At 39.5% G+C, this 26,011-nt stretch overlaps 1 protein-coding gene and 1 pseudogene across 1 annotated transcript; both read right to left on the reverse strand.

The window, feature by feature from the left end:
• Positions 1–2,932: 2,932 nt before the first annotated feature.
• Positions 2,933–26,011, reverse strand: RNF175 (ring finger protein 175). The gene is given in 8 exon segments (XM_036233333.1): positions 2,933–3,053; positions 5,159–5,263; positions 8,175–8,278; positions 8,453–8,459; positions 12,853–12,937; positions 15,206–15,359; positions 25,534–25,653; positions 25,970–26,011. Coding segments are annotated over 8 exon segments (738 nt in total).
• LOC118612721 lies at positions 14,492–14,610 on the reverse strand (annotated as a pseudogene).

The following is a 26,011-nucleotide window of genomic DNA, read 5'->3' on the forward strand; positions in this document are numbered from 1 at the left end:
TCTGGCTTCTCGTCTGTCTCCCCTACACCATGGGGCTTTTTTTCTTTGAAAAGTCTCATTTCTGATCCTAAAAAGGACTTTGTTTCTTCCGAAAATGTATATTAATACACGTGAGCTAGATTTTTAAACAAGTATAAAGCTAGAGGTTCCTCATAGTGATCGAAATATTTGGTACATAGCAATTTAAAAAATAGATACTACTTCATTTTTATAATCTAGATTTAATAATACATTACACTGAATGCAATTAATGCCTTACCTTTAAAACCTAAGAGCTGTTTACTGGTTCGGTTCAACTTTCTCCTTAAGCCGGGAACCACATGTGAAAGCATGTGAACTCCCTCTGACCCTGCTTGAGTGTCAGCCGGAACTGGGTTTGTGTGGTTAACTGGTCTCTGGAGTCAGAAAGACCTGGGTAAGTAGATGTGTGTCGTTAGGCAAGTTCCTTAACCTGGCTCAGAGTATTTTCCTGTCCTTAATATAGGGACAATCAATCATATCAAGACCATAGGGTATGATGTAGATAATAATGCACAGTAACGTAGCTAAATTCCTGAGCGTCTGTCCCTTGGTTACCATTCCCTCTGGAGCGGGGAGGAGAGCCTGAGGACCAAGCCTGTGAGAACGACAGGGTGCTCGCATGGGGCGGCAGGGAGGCCTGTACTGGAGGTTAGCCGCTGTTGTTATTTTACAAGAAGTGATTTGTCTCCTTTCGTGTATAATTTGCAAACGGACATTTTTATGTTATGGGTACTAGCAGGGATATAAGGGACCCTGTTGTTCACGGAAAAATATCCCAAAGAAATAAGTTCATTGAGTGTGTAACAGGCCTTAGTCCTTGGGACACTCACATAGTGTTTCTTCTCTCTCACACAAACTCCTGGGAGTGTTGTAGAGGAAACAGTTGTCAGAGCCTAAGAAACAAATGGAAAAGCTCAGGAGAAGGAAACTTGAGGAGATGCCACAGACGCCAACCACAGTAATGGGCCTTTTGCTTACTTCTCTAGGTCCTACATTAAGCACAATGTTAATTATCACGAGAACCAGACACGTTTAATATGAACTTGATCTGTAGATTGAGTTTCAGTCATTTAAACAATAGAAATAGCTTCCTAGCTAATTGATAGATATTAAACATGTTCACTGTTGAAATTTTGGAAAAGAGATATATAAAAGAAAATAATCAGCTCTTATCTCTTTACCTTCAGATAACTACTGGTAACTAGTATCTAGCTCTCCAATATTATATATATATTATATTTTACATATATATATAATTGAGATTTGATTTTAAATACTTAAACCACATAAAGAAAATAGCATCTTTACTTTTTTTCTGAGATTGTTTAGTTATTATTATCTAACATTTCTGAACTCTGAGGGTCATTCAGAATTCCATGCAGATACATACTGGTTACTTGCCCAAGTTCTAAAGGGTTCTAAAAGTTATCTCCATGCAGCCGTCCACAAAAGATAGGTGCCAAATACATTAAAGGTCAATTTAAGGGCTCCTTTTATAGAAGAAAAACTTTTTTTAGTGTGTTATCCGACTGCGAGGTCTTTCATTTGTCAGTAGACCATGAGCTCCAGAATCTTGATTTCCTTAATCCTTGCACATGCCTCGTATATAATAAGTATTGCATTGTTGAAATGTTTGCTGAGTAGAAAAATAAATGATCTAATATTCTGAATGGTTGAACCAATAGTTATATTGCATTGGTCAGTTTCAAGAAAGAAAATTACCAACAGGTAGAAATTTTGACGTGAGTTTCTGTTACAACTATAATGGACCTTTGAATAGCATTAAGTACATTGCCAATATTTCAGACAATAGGTATATGTTTTTTTCTACTTCACGAAAGTGCATCGTCTTCAAGTATTGCAGAGTAGATATCTGGTGTTTCGTGGACAGTGTTGGCTGTTTAACAAATGATCAGTAATTTTAAATGAATTAATTTTGGTAGTCCAACATATCCTTGGGTTCTTTCTTTCTGCTTGGTCTTCCCTACTCCATTAATTTTGTTCACTTCTGCTGGATTAATTCATTCTTTCAACAAAGATTTATCGAGTGCCTACTGAATGCCAAGCATTGCTCCAAGTGCTGGAGAAATAGTAGGGAACAAAACATCAAATTCTCTACTTTCATGGAGGGGAAGACAAAGAGTAAACAAATATATGGTTCCAGGTATTGATAAGCGCTTTGAAGGAAATAAAAGAGTGTGCCAGTGGAGTGATTGTGTGTGGTGTGTGTGTGTGTGTGTGTGTATGAACAGAGTGATACACAAAAGAAGAGAATAATCCTATTTCAGTGCAGCCCTTGGATGAGTTGCGTACCTTTCACAAGCCCAGGAAACCTGGCAGAGCTCCGGCCCATTCACTGAGTGGCCCGTGGCACCTAGTGCTACCGGTTTCGGGAGTAACCCCCTCTCCACAGAAGGGCTTTGAGGTGCCAAAGCTGCCCTGCAGTCACACTAACAAAGAGCAGAAAAGACCACACTGGGGACCACAGATTACTTAATAACTCCACCTACTTCTTTGAAGATGTTGAACTGAGCAGAAGGTATTAGTTATGCCCAAATATTCTAAGTGAGAAGTATTTTGCAAACCTCTGAAACATTTTACAGATGGGATCATTATCAGCCAAGTTAGAGGTGGGATGGCCTCAGGGAATTGTAACAAATACATCACATGCGTGGGCTAGAAAACAATCATAGTGGGAAAGATGCAAAGCAGGCTTCATTTGTTCATTCAGCTTTCCAGATTATATCTATATAGACAAATTGCCTTATGTAGACCACCAAATCTTAGTCAGTTCTCTTAAACTTTTGGGATCATCTCTAAAATGGAAAAAAAAATCAATAGTAAATGTAGGATCGAGGATTTAAAAATATTTCAACAGGCATTACATGGTTTCTGGGGTAAGTCTGCTGTACTATTCCAGCCCTAGTGAAGAGTTAATGCCTTGAACTATTCTCATCACCATGGGTTGCTAGGCTACTGGATAATGAAGCCAGTCTAGGATTTGTCGATACAAAATGTGTGTGCACTCCCAGCTAACTATCAGGTAAGAAGGTTGCTCTCTACACGAACTAGTAGCAGAAATATTCATGAATAGCATTTGCAAATATAATAAGCAATCTCAAAAGTGGATGTTTTCTTTCTAGTTAATTCTATGTACTCATTGAAAAGCCCCTTATATGATTTTTAGAGTGTTGGGTTATCATTATTAACACTGCACCCAATTTTCAAAAATAGATTGAAATAGTTTACACTAAAATCCCAAACTACAAAACAAGAAGAAAAGGCAAGGATCATATGCTAAAAGAGGAAGAGGGGAATGACGACATTGGAAAGCCAAGGATAATGGAAACTACTGTGACGGCAAAAACAGCTCTGGACTTTCCTATAGCCAGCTAATTAGAGGGGACTCATTTTTTATTAAGAAAACCATGTCTTCACAGAGAAGATATATCTTCTCCTAGCATCTCTGATAACTTCTGCTAAGGGCACTTAATCCATAGTATCTCTGACAGCAATGTTACATCTATGGAGGCAAAGTTTTCACATGTAGCTTTACTGAGTCTCAATAAAAAGAGTACATAGAATATTAAAAAGTTTATTCTCTTGAGACTATATAAAGGAACCAATTGTCCTCTTATTTAAATGATTATTTAAGGTGACATTTATGATCACATTACCACCAATTTTATAACAAAGATATACGCATTATAGTTTTATAAGTTATAACCAAAAGTGGTTCTGGACTCAGTCTCCTCGTATTAGAAGGGAAATTCAGGGACAGCGGATGAAAAGGAAGGAGGAAGGAGCATCACATGCCTTTAGCCTTGGTTGTGCTTAAATTACACTGACTCACTGAGAAAGACCAGGCCTGTAGATCGGCAGTCCCTAATCTTTCGGCACCAGGGAGGGACCGGTGCCCCTATGAGAATCTGATGCCTGAAGATCTGAGGTGGAGCTGAGGCAGTGATGCTAGCGCTGGGGAGCGGCTGCAAATACAGGTGAAGCTTTACTCACCTCCTGCTGTGCGGCCCCGGCCCCTAACAGGCCACAGACTGGTACTGGTCCATGCTCCAGAGGGTGCTCTCTATTGCTAGGGCGTGGCTCTGAGACCCACAGACCCATAGATGCTGCCCCCTCTTCTGCCCTACTTGAAATGCGTGTGTGTTCTCAGCTAAAATTTGCAGTCCTCAGAGATGGGACTGTTGCTGCCAATAGCCACTGTCAAAACTGTACATTTAAGGTTGGCAAAGAGAAGGGGGGAGCAGGGAGCAAGGGAGATGTCGAGTGTAACACCACACAGGTTAGGTGATTGGAACTCAGAAAGCACAGCAAAGCTGTCTCTTATGAGAAGGGAGAGTACTTGGCAGGGGGATGCCGACCTCTCGATGTTTTTTTGCTTAACGGGACTATGTTTCAATCCCATTTATCCCCCTGGAAGAGATATATGATGGTCTTGGGCCAGGGGGATTAAAGACTTTCTTTCTAGTCAGCTCTGGATGGGGTCGTTACCTTTCTTAATGGGGTTCGGGGCTATTCGGCGGAGGTCCCTGCTGTCTGTTGAAGTCTCAGTTGCTGCCCTAAGCTGACCAAGTCTGTAGGTCTTCATTTCCTTCCAATGTTATGGTCACTAGGGTTTAATCTAAGAAAAGATGAAGCATGGTAAGGAATCTAAAAAGCTAAAATTCAAGGGGAAAATCTTACTCATTTCTGGAAATAATAACATTTGTACACCTTCAAAATACTTTTTTGTACTTTAGTTCACATTCAGGACTTTTAAAATGTCAAGTCCAATCTATTTATCTACCCACCCACATATCTCATTCACCCATTACCTATCATTCATCTATCATCTATCTAACCCTTCTTTACCTATCTTTTGCAATGTCATCACATTTCCAATAAAGCCCTTATATTGGAACATATGGAATACAAAGAGTAGAATGTGTCTTTTTTTGGCATTTAGGTTCCTAACCAGAATAGTAGAATAGGCACAGGGGAGAAGAGAGACCAGTGGGTCATTTTGTAATAGGCAGTTGGGGAAAACAGAAAATTTTCTGCTGCAACTATAATGAAGGTAATGAAAGTTTAGACTGAAGAATGCATCACCTAAGATGATATCCTTTTTCAAAAAGGATACAGGTTACTGATCATCCTCTTCAAATCGACCTTCTCTTTGCAGTAAGGGCAAGTCCGCTTTTTACTAACAATAATACACCAACCTAGGATACAGAATTCATGAAAGCTGAGACATTTTGTTAGGGTAGCTCATAGACAGTACAAGGCAAGGTCTGCCTCATGAGGACGTGGTGGGAACGTAGTGCCAAGCGGGGGGCGTGAGAATGGCCGTCAGTCTTGACTGGATCATGTGCATTAATTACTTTTTTAGGGAGATTCTATAGGACAGTGGAACCCCAAAGACTGTGAGCCTGGAGTCAGAGCTCCAATAACTTTGTGACCCCGAGGCGTTTACTTAGCTTTTTGCCTCACTTGATTCTTGTAAGAATTAGATAAAGAATGTGAATGAAAGTGCTTTTTTTACAGTAGTATCTTAGTTAATGTATCCTTCTATTTTCCCACCTCACTTACTGTTCATTTCTCATACATTTATCATAGCGTTTCATACTTTTGTGTATTACTCATTACCTACTATGTAATCAGACTTGGGCACTTAGACAAGTTTAAATTATTTGTGGTCATAAGCTCGCGAATATTTATATTAGCTTCTTAAGTTTTTTCGCCACTTTTTTTGTATTACCGATAAGGAGTCAGTTTATTTTAATAGCACATAAACCTAGGCGTTTACAAATTTATTTGTATACATCCTCTTGTCCAGAAAGTTTGACCTTTTGCCCCCAAAGTTGAGAGTGAACCCTATGCCTCTAAGTCCCTAAGTGCCAGGGACCTGTCTTGTTAGAGTCTGTATCACACTGTATCATGGGTTTGTCTGGCCTCACACGTCTCCCCTGGACCCTGTGCTACCTGTGGGGCCGTCTCATTCATCTCTGTCCTCAGTGCCTTAAGTGCCCGTGTCCTGAACAAATATTTGAAAGAATCACTCAAAACTACAATGAGACCCATCCTATTTTTTTACTTATTTCTTCAGTCATTGATTCCACTGTGACCTTCTGGGTCAAGACCACATGATTTTCTGGCTGGCTTGCTACACACCCATGGGAACAACAACGATGTAGACGTTCCCTCTCTAACAAATGGAGAATGGTGAGGTGTGTACAAGTCAAGGCCACGTGAACAGTTCCTCAATATTAGATCTGTGTGCAACCATGAGTTCCACTATTTTACGTTCTTGGAATTGGGGTCATTTTTGCAATATGCTTGGGTTAACATAAAGTGGTATATTATCACAAAAGATTTTGAACCAAAACCCATATGGTCCTTTATTTAAAAGGCCTAGAGTATGGCCCCACCATCCAGACAGGTATAGAGTTCAGAGGTCATGGAGCCAGCATTCAATTGTCCACTTCCTCTTTAATATTCTCTTTCATTTTCAAAATCTCCATGATGAAAAGCCTCTACACTAGCAGAACAGCCACAGAGCAATACTCAGATCTCTGCCCCTGCCTTGTTAATGGGACTCATGATGGTCTGCTCCTTGCTAATATGACTCATGCTAAAATGGGCCATTAATAATACTCCCTGCAAAGCAAATTAAAGATAACTACATTTTGGATTACATATGCATATACGTACAACAATCCCTAAGGGCTTTTAAAGGTGGAGAGACAAAATATTTCCACTTGCAAATGGCAGATGGGGCTCTGTTCCAATATTTGAAAAGTAAATCATATTTAAAACTAGAGCCAGACATGGAATATTTCTACTAAGAATGATAACTTTTTGAGAAAACTATCATAGTTTTATGGTAGTACTGAAAATATTACCCTAGGATTCCATACAGGCTGTCTCTGTGCTTCTTACCTTAAACAGTTCAGGCTTAAATGTTGGACTCCTAGTACATTTCAGATGCATTTGGTCCAGTTTTTACTCATGCTGAATAAATGGAATCTGTCTCGATTAAACAGAATTGAATCACAGGCATTGCCTGTTCAGAGCATTACTGAGTTAGGTGGGCAAGAGACAGGTTCTTTAACCACCTCAAAATGTCATGGCTTTGAATTGACTGACTGGATAGCAAGGCTATAAAATTGGCATTATACTATAAAATAAAGGTAAATGACGCCTTTTTAAATATATATTTAGAAAAGAATTAAAATACTGGTCGTTAGCCAGCCCAAACACAGTTTTAGTGTCTGGAGCTGCGTGCTGAGGCAGCACGGTCTGCCTTGCTCAGGGCTCTTGACCTCAGCATCTTTATCACTTTGAGGTTTCCCTCAGTGGTTTCTGGAGTTCCCAGAGAATTCTGGTTTCCAGGCCGAGGCTTGCCTGGTCTCTAACACCTAAAGATCCTTCAGCTAGTGCATGACTATTTGAGCAGAGCCCATAGGCAGAAGAGCCAAATGGTCCACAAACTGAGTGCTCACGTTTAGTCCTCTCTCTCTCTCTCTTTGGATTCTAGGGTGTCCTGCAACCTGTAGCATAAACCTCTTTTCAAGACCAAAGTCAGTACTTGGTTGTCCCCATCGCCACTGTTGACACGAGCAGATTCCTAGGATTATTGCCAGGCAAAGCACACTTTGTCGTTCATGGTCCTGTGAGATTCAGACATGGGGGCTCCACCTGGGTGGTTCTGAGCTCCTCTCTACACCCGAAACTTCACTTTTTAGCACCTCCAACTCCCTCCTTCCCTAATCCTTCTTGGCTTCCTGTTCACTTAAGGCTTTGTCAGCGTTACCAGCCAGCAACCTGCAGAGGTGCTGCAGGCTTCCTGTCTGTGTGGTATTAAGATTCCTTTTTAAAAACGGAAATTCCTGGAGGAGGAGATTACTTAGCAAGCAGTTCACCATTCAGCGGGGATGATCAGAAAGTCTCAAAAGGAAACATGGGCAGGAGGATAAAGGCCTGGGAACTGAGCACAGCACAGGAATAGGGGATCGGAGGAAGAGAGGAACGGGGGGCAGGCGGTGAGGCGGTCTTCCCTAACCTGCCAGCTCCCATGCCTTCAAAACAGATTATTTGATATTTGCCTCCCAACATGGGCTTCATGAAGACCAGATGGTTTCCCTTGAAAAGGATACACGTGGCTGCGTGAAAGCTGGTGTGTGTTTTCAGTGAGCCTTTATTCATCGAGCTCCACAATGATCTTCTGCCCACAGACGGCACAGAAGCTGGATTCCAGGCTCTGGGAAAACGGTGAGACAAAGCCTATGGAGATGGGAAAAAGCTGATGGGGTAGAGATAAAGTCAAGGTCATGTCCACTCAGACCTGCCCCATAAACGAAGACAGAGAAAAACAGTCCAGAAGTTCACTCTTGCCACTCATACTAGTTTTTCCATTTCATATCTGGCTCTGTACCAGCAGACTGGTGGAGGACAGAGATGCTGAATTCCAGAAACTACTAGGTCATCCCTGGAACCCTTGGCTTGAAAGTGTCTAAGAGATGTGTGTGTGTCGGACACAGACGAATGTTCCTAATATCTGAATCTGGAATCCGTCTAACAAGAAAGTATGTCCATCCTGAATTTTTTTTTTAAAAAAAAAAAGAGTTAAAAAAATTGTTAGTTTTTTTCTCTGATTCCAGGGAATAATATATAGTCAGAATACATTTAGCACACTTTTTATATCTTCTACTTCAAATGCTATACAACAATAACTAATTTTTATAATGAGTATTACCCTGAGGCACTGGTTGATTTTAAAGTGTTTCATGTGCATCAGATATGACTTTTGTTTCCATTAGGTAGAGATAAACATTTTATTATTGTTTAATTTTTACTAATCCTTTAAATGTTGACAATTGGAGTATGCTAGATGTGGTTACTTCCAAATAATTAACGGATTAAAGGACGCCTATTTCCCAACCACTTTATATAAATAACAAATGTGTTTTCTAATTAATTAGCAAAGACAATTTTTGATGCAAGGAAGATGTTCTCCGCCCTGTATCTAACAGAACCTAGGGGTATTCTTTTTTTCCCCCACTGGTCTGTGTAGTTTTACTTTTTGTTAATAAAATAATTTTAAATTCTCTAAATTTCTGTGAATTTTTACCACTCAGTGCTAAGTGGAAAGTAATTCTTGAGAGAGTCTTCAAATGCTTCTTAGGGCCGCAGCCCTTAGACAAGCAAACTCTACCTGATGGTTCTCAGGCTGGGCTGAGCATGGAAAGACCTGGGCAGTTTGTAAAAATCTCCATCTTCTGGCTGTACCCAAGATCAATTACATTAGGCACTCTGGGGATGGGGCCCATGCAGTAAGCAATATTTTGGGACTCTCTCTAGACCCCAACGTATCCCAACGGGCAGGTGACATCTTAAACTTTTTCAACTGAGCAATAGTTCTTAGCCCTAAATATAGATTGGAATCACTCAGGGAGGTTTAAAACTGTACTAACACATGAGTACACCTTCAAGGGCTATAATTTAGGTGGTCTGGGATGAGGTCTGCACAACAGTGTCTTTTAGGAGCTCCTTAGGTGACCAGCACAGGTAGAGTTAAGAATCCTGCTATAGAGTTCAGATTTTACAGAAAGCTTTCACATACTTTATCTTACCTGAAAATAATTGAGATAGATACAAGAATCAATCTCAAATTTTGAGGCCTTTTGCTATTGCGCTATAATTGTCATGTATTAATAATTTTTTTCTAAGTTGGATCATATTTCAAATATAAAGATTTTCTATGATAATCTCTCTTTTTTATGAGAAAGATCTTTTTAAAAAGCGAATAATTAGCACCTAATTTAATCTCTGAATCTTAATCATTGCACATTTGGTTTGCTGTATCAGTCAGCAGTCTAGGTAATTAGCAATGGGTCCAACTGAGTCAGGGAGGGAGTGGGGAGGAGAGAGGGGTTGGGTAGTCTGTCTCTGGAACCTTCTTCGGGGTATTTTTGTGCTCTGTTAATTTGAAAAGGAAATATAAGAGCAGGGAACTTTGTCGACTTAGAGGGTACAGATCTTGTGGTGTGAATTGGGAATTCCAACACAGGTGGTGGCTTTCATCCTTTCAAGATCTGCCTGGGTATATTTGAGAACCAGGACAGTGGGGAGAAGTGAAGATCATCTTCCCTCCATGTCCAGGGGAGCATGTATTTATAATCTTATTGATAAAGAGTATAGTAACAAACTCATGGTTCCACAGAGAAGAATCTCAATACAGCGATGATCGTCAACACTTAATAGTGAAAAAATAACTCCTTCCCAATCTGAAGGGTTGAGTCCTTGCTGTGCCTCGTTGTAGGAGAAGTCATGGTGAAGGGTCCTAAAATCTCATAATAGTCTGGGGACGATAGTAGTTTTAACTGATTTAATAAAGGTCCTTATAAATATTCTTATGTTCACTAGAAGAAATACAGACAGTATGCTTAAAAAAAGAAATCAGTGTCTGTCTATGTCTTAAACTAGCCATAATAGAGCTGTACAGTTACTTTTCTATTCCTTTCCTGTCAGATAACAGTAGGAGCTCCTGCTCTGAGTCTCGTGAAATGCTTATAAAATGAGATTGTGCTGTGGCCTCAGGAAGAGTCCTCCCCGCCAGGACCAGCTCCCTCCCATTGCCTTCCTTATTTTACAAGTTAAAAGTCGCCGATCTCTGCCTTTCAATTTCTGTTTTGGTCCCAGAGATTTAGAGTAACTTCAGTGGGAGAGAGATTCTGGGGAATTTTTATTTATTCGAGCTACTTTCCATTTTACGTGGTGTGTCTTAAATTCCCTTTCACAGAACACAGGTCGGTTGCTCGCCTCAGCTCTGCCGGTGAGGACCTCGCCCACCCCACGTCTCAGCGACCATCCTCCTAATGAGAGCTTAGTTCTGAGTCGTGGCTATCATTATCCCGATTTCCTTGATTTCTCCCAAGATTTTCTTGCTCTGTTATCTTTTTACCTCTCTTTCAATTCCTGAGCCCTCAGTTTCCTCCTTCTCCAACTATCCTCAGTCAAAGGGATTTCATGGGTACCAGAAACAAAACTCAAGAACAGTGCTGTTCAGCAGATATAGATTGTACATTCATAGAAAATTAAAACTTTTCTAGTAGCCATATTAAAAAGGTAAAACGAAACTGGTGAAATAATTTCGCCAATACATCGAAAATACTGTCATCATTTTAACATGTAGCCAATATAAGAATTATTTTTCCATACCGTCCTCGAAATCCAGTGTGTATTTTACACTTAGAGTACATCTTCCTTCATATTTTAAGTGCTCAACGGCCACATGAGCTAGCAGGTACTGTGTTGGATAGCATTGCTCTAGAGGTTTTAAGGAAGAAGATATATAGAAGGAAGTGATACTTTAAAATTTTGTGGAAGAGAAAATTGTAGTTCAGTAAGAATTACTTTACCACAAATGTAGGGCTACTTTTAATGGTGATCTTTTAAATTTGTAGGTCAAGTGTAGTTTCTCTTTAAAGCTTACATATATTTTTTGAGGGCACACAAGCAGATTTTGTCACACTTGGCATTCTACTTAGAATAATACATTTCAGTGACAGCAAAGTCTTGAATGATGTAGAAAGCCAATATTCATAATAATGCTATATTTAATTTTGATGAAGTTTAATATGTTTCCTGTTTTAAAATTTTGCCATAGCTATGAAATTTATTTAGTGCTTTGCTGTTCTCTCTGAATATCACATCTAGTTTTTTTCTTAGCTATTTTTGAAATGCTTTAGCTTTAATGCTTAAAGTTGTTGTAAATCATAGTATTTCTTTGTACCCTAAACAAACATATTTTTTTAAAAAATAGTAAACCTATAAATCCAAGGTAAAAAACTAAATAACAAAATGTATATCATATTTTCATTGGGAAAAAGGAATATATCCATAAAGAAAGTATGTTAGTTTTAATGTACTTATGATAAAAGATGCATAAAATATGCTAGCTTTCATACACCTATAAGAGAATCAGAAAATGAAAAATATTCATTTTGTCATAAAAGTTGTTACATGCATTGATATCGTCTTAGTAGTCTAATAGTACTGATTAATGTGGATTATTAAACTGCATAATTTTCTTTGGAATATTCTTTTTCTAGGTGGAGTAAAGAGGGATGTTTTTAAAAAGCAAATAAAAGAGAAGCATCTTAGTAACATTAAATGTAGGAAACACATTAACTATCCTGAAATTATTTTTTTGCTCGAGGATCATCTTTTACTAACATATCTTAATCACTTTTTTGAACAAAAAGAAAGGAAATTGACTGAATTTATTCAGGTCTTTGATATTTAAGTAGAAAGAAGGAAAAAGTTGCTATGGGCCCTTTGAAATTAATTTATATTTTCAAAGATATTATAATTTCAAAGTTATCATATTTAATAACCAGATTTTCCAACTTAGCTTGTCAAAAAAATGATAAACAAATCACAAAGTAATTGATGACAATGGGCCTTTACTTTGGAATTCACATAGTTAAATTTAAAATGCTGTACTACATGTATTTTTCATTTATGGTAGATATAATCTGGAATGCAGAATTTCCCTAATTTCCATGGAAATCTAAAGACATATTGGGAAATCTGTTTTTCAAAAATGTTGCCAAAGAGTCCTTTATTGCATTAAAGCAGATAAGTTTTTGAAAAATTTTTACTCTGTAGGGCTCTCTCTTTGCTTGTGGTTTTCCCCAATGCCATCCGCTGTGAACAGTGTGTGCATGGGACATGGTGGGCCAGGTGCGGCTGCGGACACAGAGAACTTGACCAGGTTACCCTTATAAGCAAATGCTTAGAGATAGTAATATCTTCACTGGAGACACTTACCGGAAAAATAAATGTAGTCCACACATTGTAAATATGATAACCAAGTGACCCCACACACCAAGTGTGGGGATTATGTGAATTAATGCTTAATAGACTTGGCACATTAAATGCTCATTATGTTATATTCTTGTTTTGGATGTGTTAGATTTTCGAAATCTCGCCCCCTAAACCTTCCTGCTTATGGGGGGTGGTACACGTTTCTAGAGCGCTGGAGCCCAGACTCCCCTTGCTAATCTGATTACATGGGAAGGCAGATAAGCCGGGAGAGAAATTGTGTTCATGCCTCAGAGTGGTGTCCACAAAGGACGGCTTGGCCTTGGGCTGGAGCTGATGTGATCAGACCCAGCTCCCTGTGGCTACGTGTGGCCTGTTTCTGAGCCTAAACATTGCTTGGCAGACAACCTGACTGTAGTCGAGAGGAACCCCACTTCTTTTCTCTGACTGTCCCGCGGCTGGGGCGTGCTGTACTTGGGGGAGGAACAGTCGGTTTTCAAACTGCACTGGTGCTGAGGACCGCCTCTCTTGGGTCTGCCTTCTGGGCCGTGCGGATTTCTTTGACTGCCTTTCTCAACTTGTAATGAAATCCTCCACTTCCAAATGGAAAGTGGCTAGGAAGTGATTAATCAAAGATCCGTAAGAATCCTCAGGGCCTACTACCTCTCATCAATAGGAGTTTCTTTATCTTGACTGCTTTTCTAGAAGAAAAGGGGCCCTAATTAGCTTCTTTCATTGTTTCTCTTCAAATGGCAGCTGGATCTGTTTAAAATGTTAGCGGAGCATCTTGGCCCTCAGCCTATGCCAGCCAGAGCTCAGAGCCGTGCAGGCAAGAAGAAGCTGTAATGGGTGCACTGTGGGCAGGAGAAGCAGAGGGCATGGGACTCTGGCCATCTGAGATGTATGAACCAGGAGTTGGTCGAGGTAGCATTTGGGTATTTCCTGTAGTGAAGTTCCTCTTCATTCAATGAGCTGATATGTACAAAAACAGTGCGTTTAGCTGGGGTAATACCATTATACAGTGGACAAGTGAACTGACACCACTGAAATACAATATAATTATATCCAGGGGAAGAAAACAAGTACCTTTCAATTCATTCCAAACTTAGATTGCTTCACAAGTCTTAAATAACTTACAATACTTTGTGAGAATGAGGAAGGGTGCCAGGTGTCCATTTACAGATGGGTAAACCAGGCCCTACAAAGGTTGTCTAAGACCCCGAACTGGCCAGTTAGAAGGTCTCCTAACAACACCCCAGAACTCTTCCCAAAGTGGGATTAGATTAAAATACTCATAACCTGAATTCATTCCTTTGAATTTCAGTCTTTATCATTACTTTAAATATCTGATTTCTCTCACTTCATATTTTTCCTTCTTCATACTAGAATAAAAGTTGATTTTTATCTCTCCCATTTTTTTTTTAGAGAATTAAAAACAACTATCTAAATGGCTTCATAATCATAAACGTATTTCACAGGAGTTATAATTTATTCTCTGATGAAGATCAAAGTTTAACATTGTCTAATTACTATTAAACACTTTATACATTTAAACAAAATATTTTTAGGCGAGGCAACCCTTGGTTGACCTCACATATTGCAAGGACCTTGTCAGCTTTATAATTCTTTATTTTTTTATTTTTTACGCCTACAGCACCCAGTCTTTCTAGGTGGTCTCCCATCCAAGTACTAACCAGTCCTGACCCTGCTTAGCTTCTGCGATCAGACGGGATCCGGCTTGTTCAGGGTAGTATGGCCATAGAGTAATACATTTTCTTTTTATCCCATTTCAGTTTTACCTAAATTTGGATTCATATCCTATCTAAAGAACAAGGAGAGCAAGTGCAAACTTGGTGGGCACGTTATAAGCACTTTGGAAAGATTTGTGAATGATATGGAATTACGTAAATGTCAGGAGGTTGACAATGGTAATTAAAATGATCACTGGAATAGTAAACCCTTGTTTGTTTCGAAAGTAATAGGTTGCCCATTATAATTTATCAGATATAAACCTTACACATAGTCGTTAGAAATACGAACTTCTCTTTCTCAATTTTAGAATGTGCGTGACATTTCATGCTGCATTAAAAATAAACATGCAAATAGTGCTCTGGAAAACTTAAAAGTTTCACTTCTCTTTCTCCTGGCCTTCACTGGCTAACATTCAAAATAATAAATTTTACAGGCATGTCTGAATCACCACCAAATAATGAATCTGAACTAACAGCAGTATAGCTAATCTCCAGCTAGTGTTGCTGCCGAAGGCAAAAGAAATGTAGCATGCTCCTCCCATACATGGAAAAAGCGGAATTAAATACGCTTTTAGTGTTGACAGTAAAGGAGATGGTGGGGAAGGAACCATGCGTTCTTTCTGAGAGGGGCCTTCGGGTAGCTCTGAAGAGGATATAACTGGTGATAACTGAGAACATTCCCTACATAGACAGAAACCACCACCAGTGAAGTTTTATTGTGAAATACACAGGGATAATCCAGATCTGCAACAGAGTCACCAGCTGTTAGAGAAAAGTACAGAAAGTCTCTTTCAATGACTCAGGGCCCAGAACGGCATGTCCATTATTAAACAATTCAGAAGCTACTCTGGGGAAACCGCTTACACCACCGTGTCTGTAACGTACAACTGGTTTCACCGTCCAACTGCGAGCTGTTTTGTACATGCACAGTTAAGAAATGAATTGGCACAGTTATCCGAAAAGTCAAACAGGAAATAATACAAAATATCCAGCTTCTGTGCCATCTTTTCTCTGGATATTTCAGATGAAAACAACTTTAGGCTTCAACAGCTATGCGACTATGGACAAGTTGCAAAATTGGGGATAACAATGCCCACCTTGCTTGCTTGTGCTGCCTGAGGCGGGGGCCGGGCGGGGCGGGGGCGGGGCGGGTTAAAGGAAATCACAGATGGGAATGAGCTAGGCAAACAGTACCGTACTATATGGAGCCTGGGGCTGTCGTTACTATCACTGGCACATGTACAAATGCACAGTGATCACAAAGGAGGAAGTGGTGTCAGAGCAGCTCCTGGGACCTGTCCTACCTGCTGTCCATTGCTCTCTGTGGGGTTAACCCTTAAATCCCAATTGTGGGGTTACCTTGCCCTTGACTATTAGATTTGCAACCCACCATTTGTTTCTTATCTTTATTCTTTAGTTTCTGGTGCCTTTTCCAGGCAGCCCTAAGATGTGGATCAGACTCTTTCCTGTTCCTCTATATGTAACCCCTTTGTGGCTTATACCACTGACTTGAGTCCAAGTAGCTTTAAGACGATTCTTTGAGTTGTCTGGCTTCAATCCCACATGGCAGGAAGCGGGGCTGCATTGGTGGGCTGTGTGTCAGTGACTTAATACAGTTCTCATAGTGACACTTCTCTTTAGGTCAGACATAATACCAGCTAGTCTCTCTTGTGAAAAGCAGATAGGTTTAAATCATAGAAATAATCTGTGGTCTTTTATGTTTTACCACATTTAGACTAATCACTTATAATTTGCTCAGCACGAATGTAAGAGGCAGATGACAAAAAGATTTTGTCTCTGTACTTGGACTTGACTGGGTAGTGGCACCTGGCAATGCTCTGTTGAGGAGGATTCTAAACCTGGGTCCTTGGTTTCATGGTAAAGAGTATCATGATCATTTAATTATATCTGCTAGTGACATGGAAAGAGTTGTTAGAACATGCATGTCACATATTTGTCATCTGAGTCTTAAAAAAAAAAGATAGCATTTTTTTTCTTTATTTTCTTTTTATTGCTCCATTCCCAAAATGACCTGGACCCAAAATCTTCTCGGAGCTGCTCTAAGTCTTCTTTCAGAGAGCGCTGCTGTTATTATACACACTCATTTAAACAAAAATACACATGGAGCGAATCCGAGAACTATCTAGAGGGTTCAGTCAAAAATACCCTAAAACCTATGTTTTTGCTTTTGAATTCCATGCAGTACTTTCAAGGAAGAGTAGATATTCTTTGGCCTGAATTAGTCAGAAAATTGCTTTACCTTTCTATCCTACTTTGTGAGAATGGTCAAAGCTAATGTTTGGGTTTTCACCTTTATTTTTGAAACTGAGATAAATATATAAATATCCAAATAGGAAAAACTAGCTTTCCTTAAGGAAGTAGGAGAGTTTTCACGAAGGCCAGAAACCGCATGCTGGGTAACCAGACTCAGGAGATGCTCCCTTTAGCACTCAGCTTTAGTGACTTTGACCCTCTACTTTTGATCATGAAAGAGTGCAGCTCCTTAAAAAATCTCATCTGTATTTTGGCCATTCATTTCCATCTGCTGAATATGGAAATAGTTATCTATAATATATTATAGATTTTGACATTTTTTAGTTCATTGCTTCTGATATTATAGAAGGAAATGGACATGAACTCCATTTGCAGAATCAGATCACCCGTCATTTGCATTTTTCATCTTACTGTTTTAAATATTTGATTCATCTTTTTTATTTCCCCCATAAGAATGCTGATGTTTTTTAAAATGAAAAGTTAAGAGCCAGTTCATTTTAATTTAGTGAAACTACCGTGCTCTTATATTTAATGCTTTAGGTTATAAGCCAAAATTTATAATGCTAATCCATTTCCTCAAATTGGTGAAGTTATAATGTATGATAGTTTGAATCAACTATTGGACTATATTTTTTATAAACTAGTTCTCTCCCTGTGCATATATAAATACAGCCCATTTCTAGAAGATTTAAAATTTTTCTTACTTGATGACTGGATTTAATTAACAGTGAATAACGATGTTCAAATATATAGACATGCTACTTCTTAGAAATAGGCCTTGGAGATCAGAAATAAAAGGAAAGCAAAAAAATCATTATAATGTATTATACACATAAATATTTAATTTCTTAACTACTTCAAAGTGTAAACCCAGAACCATATTTCTCAACACTCAAGGAGAAAGGTCAGAAATTTTCATAATTAATTCAATAATTGTATGAAAAGTCATTTTGAAATGAGGGCTACATTTCATTGTAATTTAAAAGATTATCAATTTCCAGAGCAGTTAAAACTTTTCATTTCTAATAGTAACTGCCACATATGAAATGTAGGTATGCTGTGCCTCATAAATACACACAGGAAATATGTGAAACTGAGGGGCAGCTGGGACACATTAATCATGCCAGAGGGGTCACCACCTGAACATGTGAGTGTATGAAACACACCCACATGACTGGCGAAGGGCACCTGGGTCACATCATCCATGTCCTATATCATGCAGGAGGAATATCCTGATGAATTAGATGCTGCCGAACAGTACCATGATTTTTTTCTTGTAGCCATGCAAAAATGAATCTGAAAAGAACTGCAAATCCATTTTAAAAAGATATTTTGTCCTTTTATTTATTTATTTATTTTTAAGCCTACAAGAACCTGGTATTCCTAGGTGGTCTCCCATCCAAGTACTAACCAGGCCTGACCCTGCTTAGCTTCCAAAAATTTGGCATGTTCAGGGTGACATGGCCATAGACAAATTCATCAAGAGGAGATATCTTTTAATTTGTCTCTTTGTATAGGATGATGAATGGGTCATGCAATAAGAAAGGAAGGGAAGGAGGGAGGGAGGGAAGGAGGAAGGAAGGAAGGAAGGAAGGAAGGAAGGAAGGAAGGAAGGAAGGAAGGAAGGAAGGAAGGAAGTTATGTATGCGATGCTCATTTCCTTTGCATTGCAAATCCCAAACTACTGTACATGTGTCTGTGTGTATTTGTACAGGAGGAGGTGGAGAGGAGAGATGCTAGAGGTAAGCAGGAAATGATCATAAATGACTCCATTAAATATTGCTGTTATCACTACAAAGGCAATGAAGGAAAGCATGGACAGAAATTACAGAATCTCGGCATATGAAGGATTCTTAGAAATTCACGTGGTCCATATTTCTATCTTCCAATCAATTTAGACTATTGATTTTTTCACCATTAAGTATAATATTAGCCATAGGATTTTTGTAGATATTCTTTATCAAGTTGAGGAAGTTCCCCTCTATTTCTAGTTTGCTGAGAGTTTTTGTATGAATAGATGTTGGACCTTGTCAAATGCTTTTTTGACATCTATTAATATGATCACATGATTTTTCTTCTTGAGCCTATTGGTGTGCTTGAGTACATCAATTGAATTTCGGTTGTTGAACTAATCTTACAGACCTGGAATAAATCCCACTTGGTCACGGTTTATAATACTTTTTATACATTTTTTAACTTGAGTTACTAACATTTTGTTGAGAATTTTTACATTTATGTTCATGAGTGACATTGGTCTGTAGTTTCTCTTTTTTGTAATGTCTTCATCTGGTTTTGGTATTAGCATAATGCTGGTCTCAAAGAATGCATTCCGACGTGTTCCCTCTGCTTCTACTTTATAGAAGAGATTGTAGAGAAGTAGTATAATTCCTTCCTTAAATGTAGACTTCATAGTGAAACTATTTGGGCTTGTCGCTTTTTTTTTTTTGGAAGGTTATAAATTATTGATTCAGTTTTTAAAAATAGATGTAGGCATATTGATATATGTTTCTCCTTGTGTGAGATTTGATATAGTTTGTGTCTTTCAAGGAATTACCCTTATTTTATCTAAGTTATCCAAATCTGTGGGCATTGAATCATTCATAATTTCTTTTATTTTCTTTTTATGTCCATGTGATCAAGAATGATAACTCCTTTTTCTTTTCTAATATTAGTAATTTGTGTTCTCAATCTTATTTTTCTAAGCTAAAGGGTTATTAAATGTATTTATCTTTTCAAAGAACCAGCTTTTGGTTTCACTGAGTTTCTTATTGATTTTATTTTTAATTTCATTGATTTCTGCCATTATTATTATTATTATTATTAATTTTACCATTATCGTATAGCTTATTCTTCTTCATTTAGTTTCCTAGAGTAGATGCTTAGATTACTGATTTTAGATCGTTCTTCTTTTCTAATGGATACATTCAATGCTATAAATTTTCCTGCTTTTGCTGCATCCCACATATTTTGATATATTGTATTTTCATTTTCATTTAGTTCAAATTATTTTTAAATTTCTCTTGAGTCCTCTTCTTTGACTCATGTTATTTAGTGTTTTCGAGATTTTTACAGCTTCCCGTTATCGATTTCTAGTTTAATTTTTACAATGTGAGAGTATACAGTTGACCTTTGAACAATGTGTTGGTTAGAAGTATCGGCTCCCTCCCATGCAGTTGAAAATCTGTGGATAACTTAAGTCGGCCCCCTGAAATAAGCAAGTTCTCAACCGAGGAGCGAAGATGCTGTTTTTCTATCTACAATTGACCGAATCCACAGATGTGAAACCCAGGGATGCAGAGGGCTGATGTATATTTATTTTTAAAAATCTGTGTATAATCTGTGGACCCATGTAGTTCAAACCTGTTTGTCCAAGGGTCAACTGTATGTCATATGATTTCTAATCTTTTAAATTTGTTTTGGTGTGTTTTATAGCCCAGAATGTAGTCTATATTGGTTCATATTCCATGTAAGCTTGAGAAGAATGAGTATGCTGCTGCTGTTGGGTGAATTATACTATGAAATTCAATTAAAGTTGGCCAACCACATTCTCATGATTTTCCACTTGCTCAACCAACCTGCTAATGAAAAAAGCCATTGCAATCTCCAAATACAATGGCATATTTGTCAATTTCTCCTTGCAGTTCTATCTGTTTTTACCTCGTATATTTTGATTCATTGTTGTTAGGCACATATAGATTAAAAATTGTTATGTCTTCTGGAATAACTGACCCTTTTATCATTATGTAATACTCTTCTTTATCCCTGATAATTTTCCTTGTTTTAAAGTCTGCTTCGTCTGAAATATAGCTTTCTTTTGATTAATGTTAGCATGACACATCTTCCTCCAAACTTTTACTTTGAACATGTCTATATTTTTATAAGTGAATTTCTCTAGAAAGTCTATGCTATTTTGCAGATAAGGAAAGTGTTTAGTGTGTTTATTTTAATTGACAACAAAATGTGATATAGCAGCAAATTGATGCATTTGCTTAAAAACAAAAAACAAGATTCTTCTTTTTAAGTAAAATGTTCAAAATTAGTTAAACTTAAGTATTATACAGAACTCAAAAGAATTCCCTTAGACCCTACATAGAAAACAATTTTCATGATGGGTAAAAAGAAAATGAAATACTGGTCTAAGCTAGCACTTCATATGTCATGGGCAAGTCTTCTTACACAATGACCAGTCTGAGACCCAGAACCCTGTAGAGTGTTAATTGGGGACCTTTTCCCTTTGCAATGAGTCTAAACCGCTGGTTATCAATATGTGGTCCCAGGACCAGTAGCATCAGCACCACCTGGAGACTTGTTAGACATGCAAATTATCAGGCCCTTATTGAATCAGAAACTCTGGGAGTGGGACCTGAGAATCTGATTTAACAAGCCCTCCAGGTGAGTCCAATGCACCCTAAGATTTGAGAACCCCTGATCTAAATATTGTAAATGCAAGGTCTCAGGTCCAACAAGGCCCAGGGGATAACTGGATAACTGTGAGGTTGTGAGACGGCAGAGTTCTAGTGGACATGCTCTGGTGGGGGTGGGCTGTGAAACTGGGTGGTACTCTGTGTGGCTGAGTCAGTGCAGTGTTTGCATTACCACGCCTCCATGGATATGCAAACCATCAGTACCGAGACAGTTCATTGCTAACGAAACAGAGTTAGACAGCCTCAGCCTTTTGTTTCTGCTATGTCTAAACTTCCCTGGGCCACTGGCAGAAGTTATTCACGCACAAAAGGAAAATTGGCTTACTTAAACCAGGGCTTCTCAACCATGGCACAGATGATGTTTTTGTCGCTAGGGGGTGTCCTGTGTATGTTGAGCAAGCACCATGCCTGGCCTCTGCCCAGTCTTGATCTGCCACTTCATTACCATATAGGCTTTCTAAAGTCACTTACTGTCTATGAGCCTCAGTTTCCTCATTTGCAAATTTAAAATAACGATCCCTTTGTACCTCACAGGATTGCTTTAAAACTTCAAAGCAAGTATGTTATTTTATTTGTCCCTACATAAGGAAAAATAATCATAATTGTTAGGTTGAATCATATAAAATCTCCATTTTTGAAAGTCAAAAATAGTAAAATATTGGTCATTTTAATTAATTTCTGATATTCTCAAGTAAAAGGATATCCTACAGATGGTGCCTATGGAGAGAATATTATCCATGGGGCTACAGAAAACTGAGTGAATTGTATCATTCTGAGAAGACAGATGAGGGCTAAGTATTATCTTAGATAGGCACACATTCAGATGATGGCTGACCATTTAAGTTTTTAGTTGGACTCTTAGTTTTGCATGATGGTAGAGAAAACCACTAAGGTAGGATGTCATCAGTTTTAACTTCCTGTAGCAGAAGTGGCCTTGAAGAAAACCTAGAGCAGTGGTTCTTGACCTTGGATGTAAGTTAAAATCACTGGGAAACTTTTACAAATCGCAGTACCTGAGACCAATTAAATTAATTAAATGATCAATTCAATGCCATATCAATTTAAAACACCACTGCCGGGTACCATGGGCTGAATTGTGTCCTCTCAACCCCAAATTCATATGTCAAAGTTCTAACCCTCAATGCCTCAGAATGTGACTGCATTTGGAGATAGAGGCTTTGAAAAGGTAATTAAGGTAAAATGAGGTCATTTGGGTGGGCCCTAATGCAGTCTGACTGGTGTCTGTATAAGAGGAGACGATTAGAACACACACTCAGCCAGAGGAAGATGATGTGAAGACACAGTGAGAAGGTGGACATCTGCAAGTCAAAAAGAGAGGGAGGCCTCAGGGAAAAAACACACAAAAATCGCCGATACCCTGATTTTGAACTTCAAGCTTCCAGAACGATGAGAAAAAAAATTCTGTCTTTTAAGCCTTTCAGGCTGTGGCATTTTGCTATGGCAACCCTGGCAAACTGATAGATTTCTAGGAGGGGATCTAGGCATCAGTAATTTTTAAAGTTCCTCACCCACGTGATTTTAAGATGCAACCAAGATTTAAGAAAACCGCTGGCCTAGAGTAAAAGTGGTCCAGGGTCGCGATTAAGGAAGAGGGGGAAATTATGAATACAGACAATTGATTAGTTAATAAATTTTGGTTAGCATTATCTTTCATCCTCGGTGGAGCACTGTCAGTCACAAAATCTTTTAAAATTTCCACTTATGACTGTATTGAATTTAGAGTACCAGTCAGAAAACACTGCAGGGTAATACTCTGTGCCAGAAGACTGTGATCTTTCAAGAGTGTATGGATTGTGTCTCACCTCTTTACTAGCATTTCTACAGAGCTTATGAAAAGCAGCAAGGTGCCTCAGAAAAGGTCCCCATCCAAATCCCAGGGGTGCCCCCTGCTGGAGAATGTGCAGAAATGAGCCCACAGAGTAAATTTTCCTGCTTGAGTTCAGCTTCTTTGAGATGGAAGGTATCAAAGATGTACTGAAACTCTTTATTTATCAAACGAAGACACTGAAGTTCAAATCAGGTAATTAACCTGCATAAAATTACATGGCTATTAGTCTCTGAGTTAGAAGCCGATCTTAGGAGACAAGAATGATTTCTAGAAGCTCGTTAAAGAAAGGTCACACAAATCCAGCTTTGTGGGATCGCAAAGAACTGTGGTTTTGTTCTATACTATGTATGTGCATGATGGATATGCTAACTCACTTTTTCTATCCTGGGAAATTTATAAATAAAATGATGACTTCATTTAATTTCTAAAACTGTTGAGATAGAAATCTAATTTTTAGTATAAAAATTAGTATAAAATTTAGTATAAAAATTTAGTATAAAATATTTAGTATAAAAATTTAGTGATAAAAAAAATGCTAATCACTTACTTCCACTCATTATCCATAGCAAGCCTTGTGTGAGAGATTTGAACAACATGAAAAGAGCCCTCCTCAAAATTTCCTTGCTTTCTTAGCTTGTATTTCATAGCGTGATGTGGGAAACCCAAACCATGAAAAATAGCGATGTTTCCTAGTACTGCAATAATTTAGGATGAAAACCCTAATAAAATGTTTGCTTATGGAATTAAACACATAGACACACGCACAAACACACACACCAAACAAAACAGTAATCAGGTCACTATTAATAAATATTTGAGAACCAGATGAGGCTCCATTCAGTCGAGGTTGTAAGGAGAGGCCTACCAATAGGCAGTGTCACACTAGCTTCTGCAGTACGATGTGTGAATCCAAGAAACCCTAAAAACCATGTTTTGCCGATATCTTAAATGATACCAATGAGTAAATATCATCTCTAAGTTCAAAGTTTTAGAGACAGCTGACCAGAGGCTGTACTCATTTGGAACATTTTTGTGTCCAGTTAATTTAATTTAAAGCCTGATCCCAGGGAAGGGGGTAATCTGGCCACGACCTTGCAACTGAGCTGGAGAACACAGAGACCATCCCCAGGAAGTGCTTTTTGGATGACCTACAGAAAACCCACCTGCTGCCTTCTCTTGATCACTGCTAATCCACTGTATTTGGCCATTTGAAAGCTAAAAGCCAATCATTTTGCCATCGCTCAGGAGTCTGCATGAAATGCAGATTTTAATTCAGTAGGACTGGGGTGGAGACTGAGACCCTGCATTTCTAATTGGCTCCCTGGTGAAACCTTGGCTGCTGGTCTCTGGAGCACAAAACTTTGCTATAGGGGATTAAGGGGAAAGCCGTGAGTCTTCCTAGGATGGAGTTAACAGAGGGGCCATGCTTTCTGAGGGCAGAGGGCATGGCAGTGATGTCAGCCTCAAGGAAGAGCAAACAGAGGAGCAACAGCGACTCTGCCCGTCTTCTGCCCCTCCTGGTGTGCAGGTCTTCACACCTCCTTGGGGGCCCTGGGTTGGGAATGTGCAGGGAAGCCAAGGAGTTTCCTTATGGCTTCCTCATTTTAGAGTATAAACCTCAAATGCATAGTGTGGCCCATAAGGCCCACTCTCCCTTATCATTCACTACAAACCTTCATGGACCCCGGATTTCTCAGAGTCATAGTGGATATCCGTGCCTGCCTTTCCCCATGATCGCTCCCCAACATTTCTTTTCACCTCCAAGCAATTTGGTTTGCTGTCCTCGCCATCTAGAGTTTATCACCAGGTGGCCATATCTCATCCATCCTCCAAGGCCCAGGTCATATTCCTGTGCCCCGACTGGCCTTGCCCACACCTGCCCCTACCAGGGACAGTCCCTTGCCTCTCCGTAGGCTTTCTTCCTACAAAGCTTCACTTGGACCTGTTTTGGAGACGACAGTGATCTCTTCCTACCCTCTGAGTTATTTTCATCTTTGTTTTCCTTTCAGGATGTGAGTTCCCAGAGGAAGGGTCCACCTCTAACTGAACCTCACACACACACCAGGTGTAGCACAGCTCCCGGTACCTGGTCATGGCCTAAGAATTGTTCCATGAGTGAAAGATAAAGTTAAGGATTGGATTTGAAATCACCAGCAGCAAAAGGAAGAAATTGCTAGCTCAGTAGTTCCCAAAGCTCAAGCATCAACACCTCCTGGGAACAGTTAGACTTGCAAAAGATCAGGCCTTATGTAGTAGATGAGGAGATAGAAATCCGGGCCTGGGAGGGGGCGGGCAGGATCCAGCGACTCACGGTCTAACCAGCCCTCCCAGTGATTCTGATGCACACTTCAGTTTGGGAACCACAGAGTCAAGCCCGATGTGTACCCACCAACCGTCGGCTCTTCTTCCAGTGCCCTTGGCCTTCGCTAGGGCGCGGGGGCTTCTTGCCTGAGAGCGAGGAGGAGAGAGGGGCAGCCTGTAGGGGTGGCGGGGAATGGATACGGGTAAGCTGGTTAAGGAGTGGGTGGTGAGAGAGGGAGGGAAGAAAGGAGGAAGAAGGAAGGAGGAGGACAGGTGGGGAGGAGGAGGAGGAGGAAGAGGAGAAGGAGAGGAGAGAGATGGAGAGGAGGTCGGCTTCCTTCGGGTGGGGCGGGGTAAGGCGAAGCCGCCAGCATCTTCTAGAGGGTCGCCGCCTTCCATCCCGGGTCGGTTGACACCGCGTGGGGTGGGGGACTTAAAGATTTGCCTCTGCAGCTGCTCAGCTCCTTCGCGAGCCTTAGGAACCCGGCCCAATGTCCCCTCGGCCTGTGCCGCGTGCCCGGTACCCGCTCGTGCTGCGGGGGCGCCTCCAGCACCGCCACGGCCAT

Source organism: Rousettus aegyptiacus, unplaced genomic scaffold (assembly GCF_014176215.1).
Source record: "Rousettus aegyptiacus isolate mRouAeg1 unplaced genomic scaffold, mRouAeg1.p scaffold_m13_p_16, whole genome shotgun sequence".
Taxonomy (NCBI): domain Eukaryota; kingdom Metazoa; phylum Chordata; class Mammalia; order Chiroptera; family Pteropodidae; genus Rousettus; species Rousettus aegyptiacus.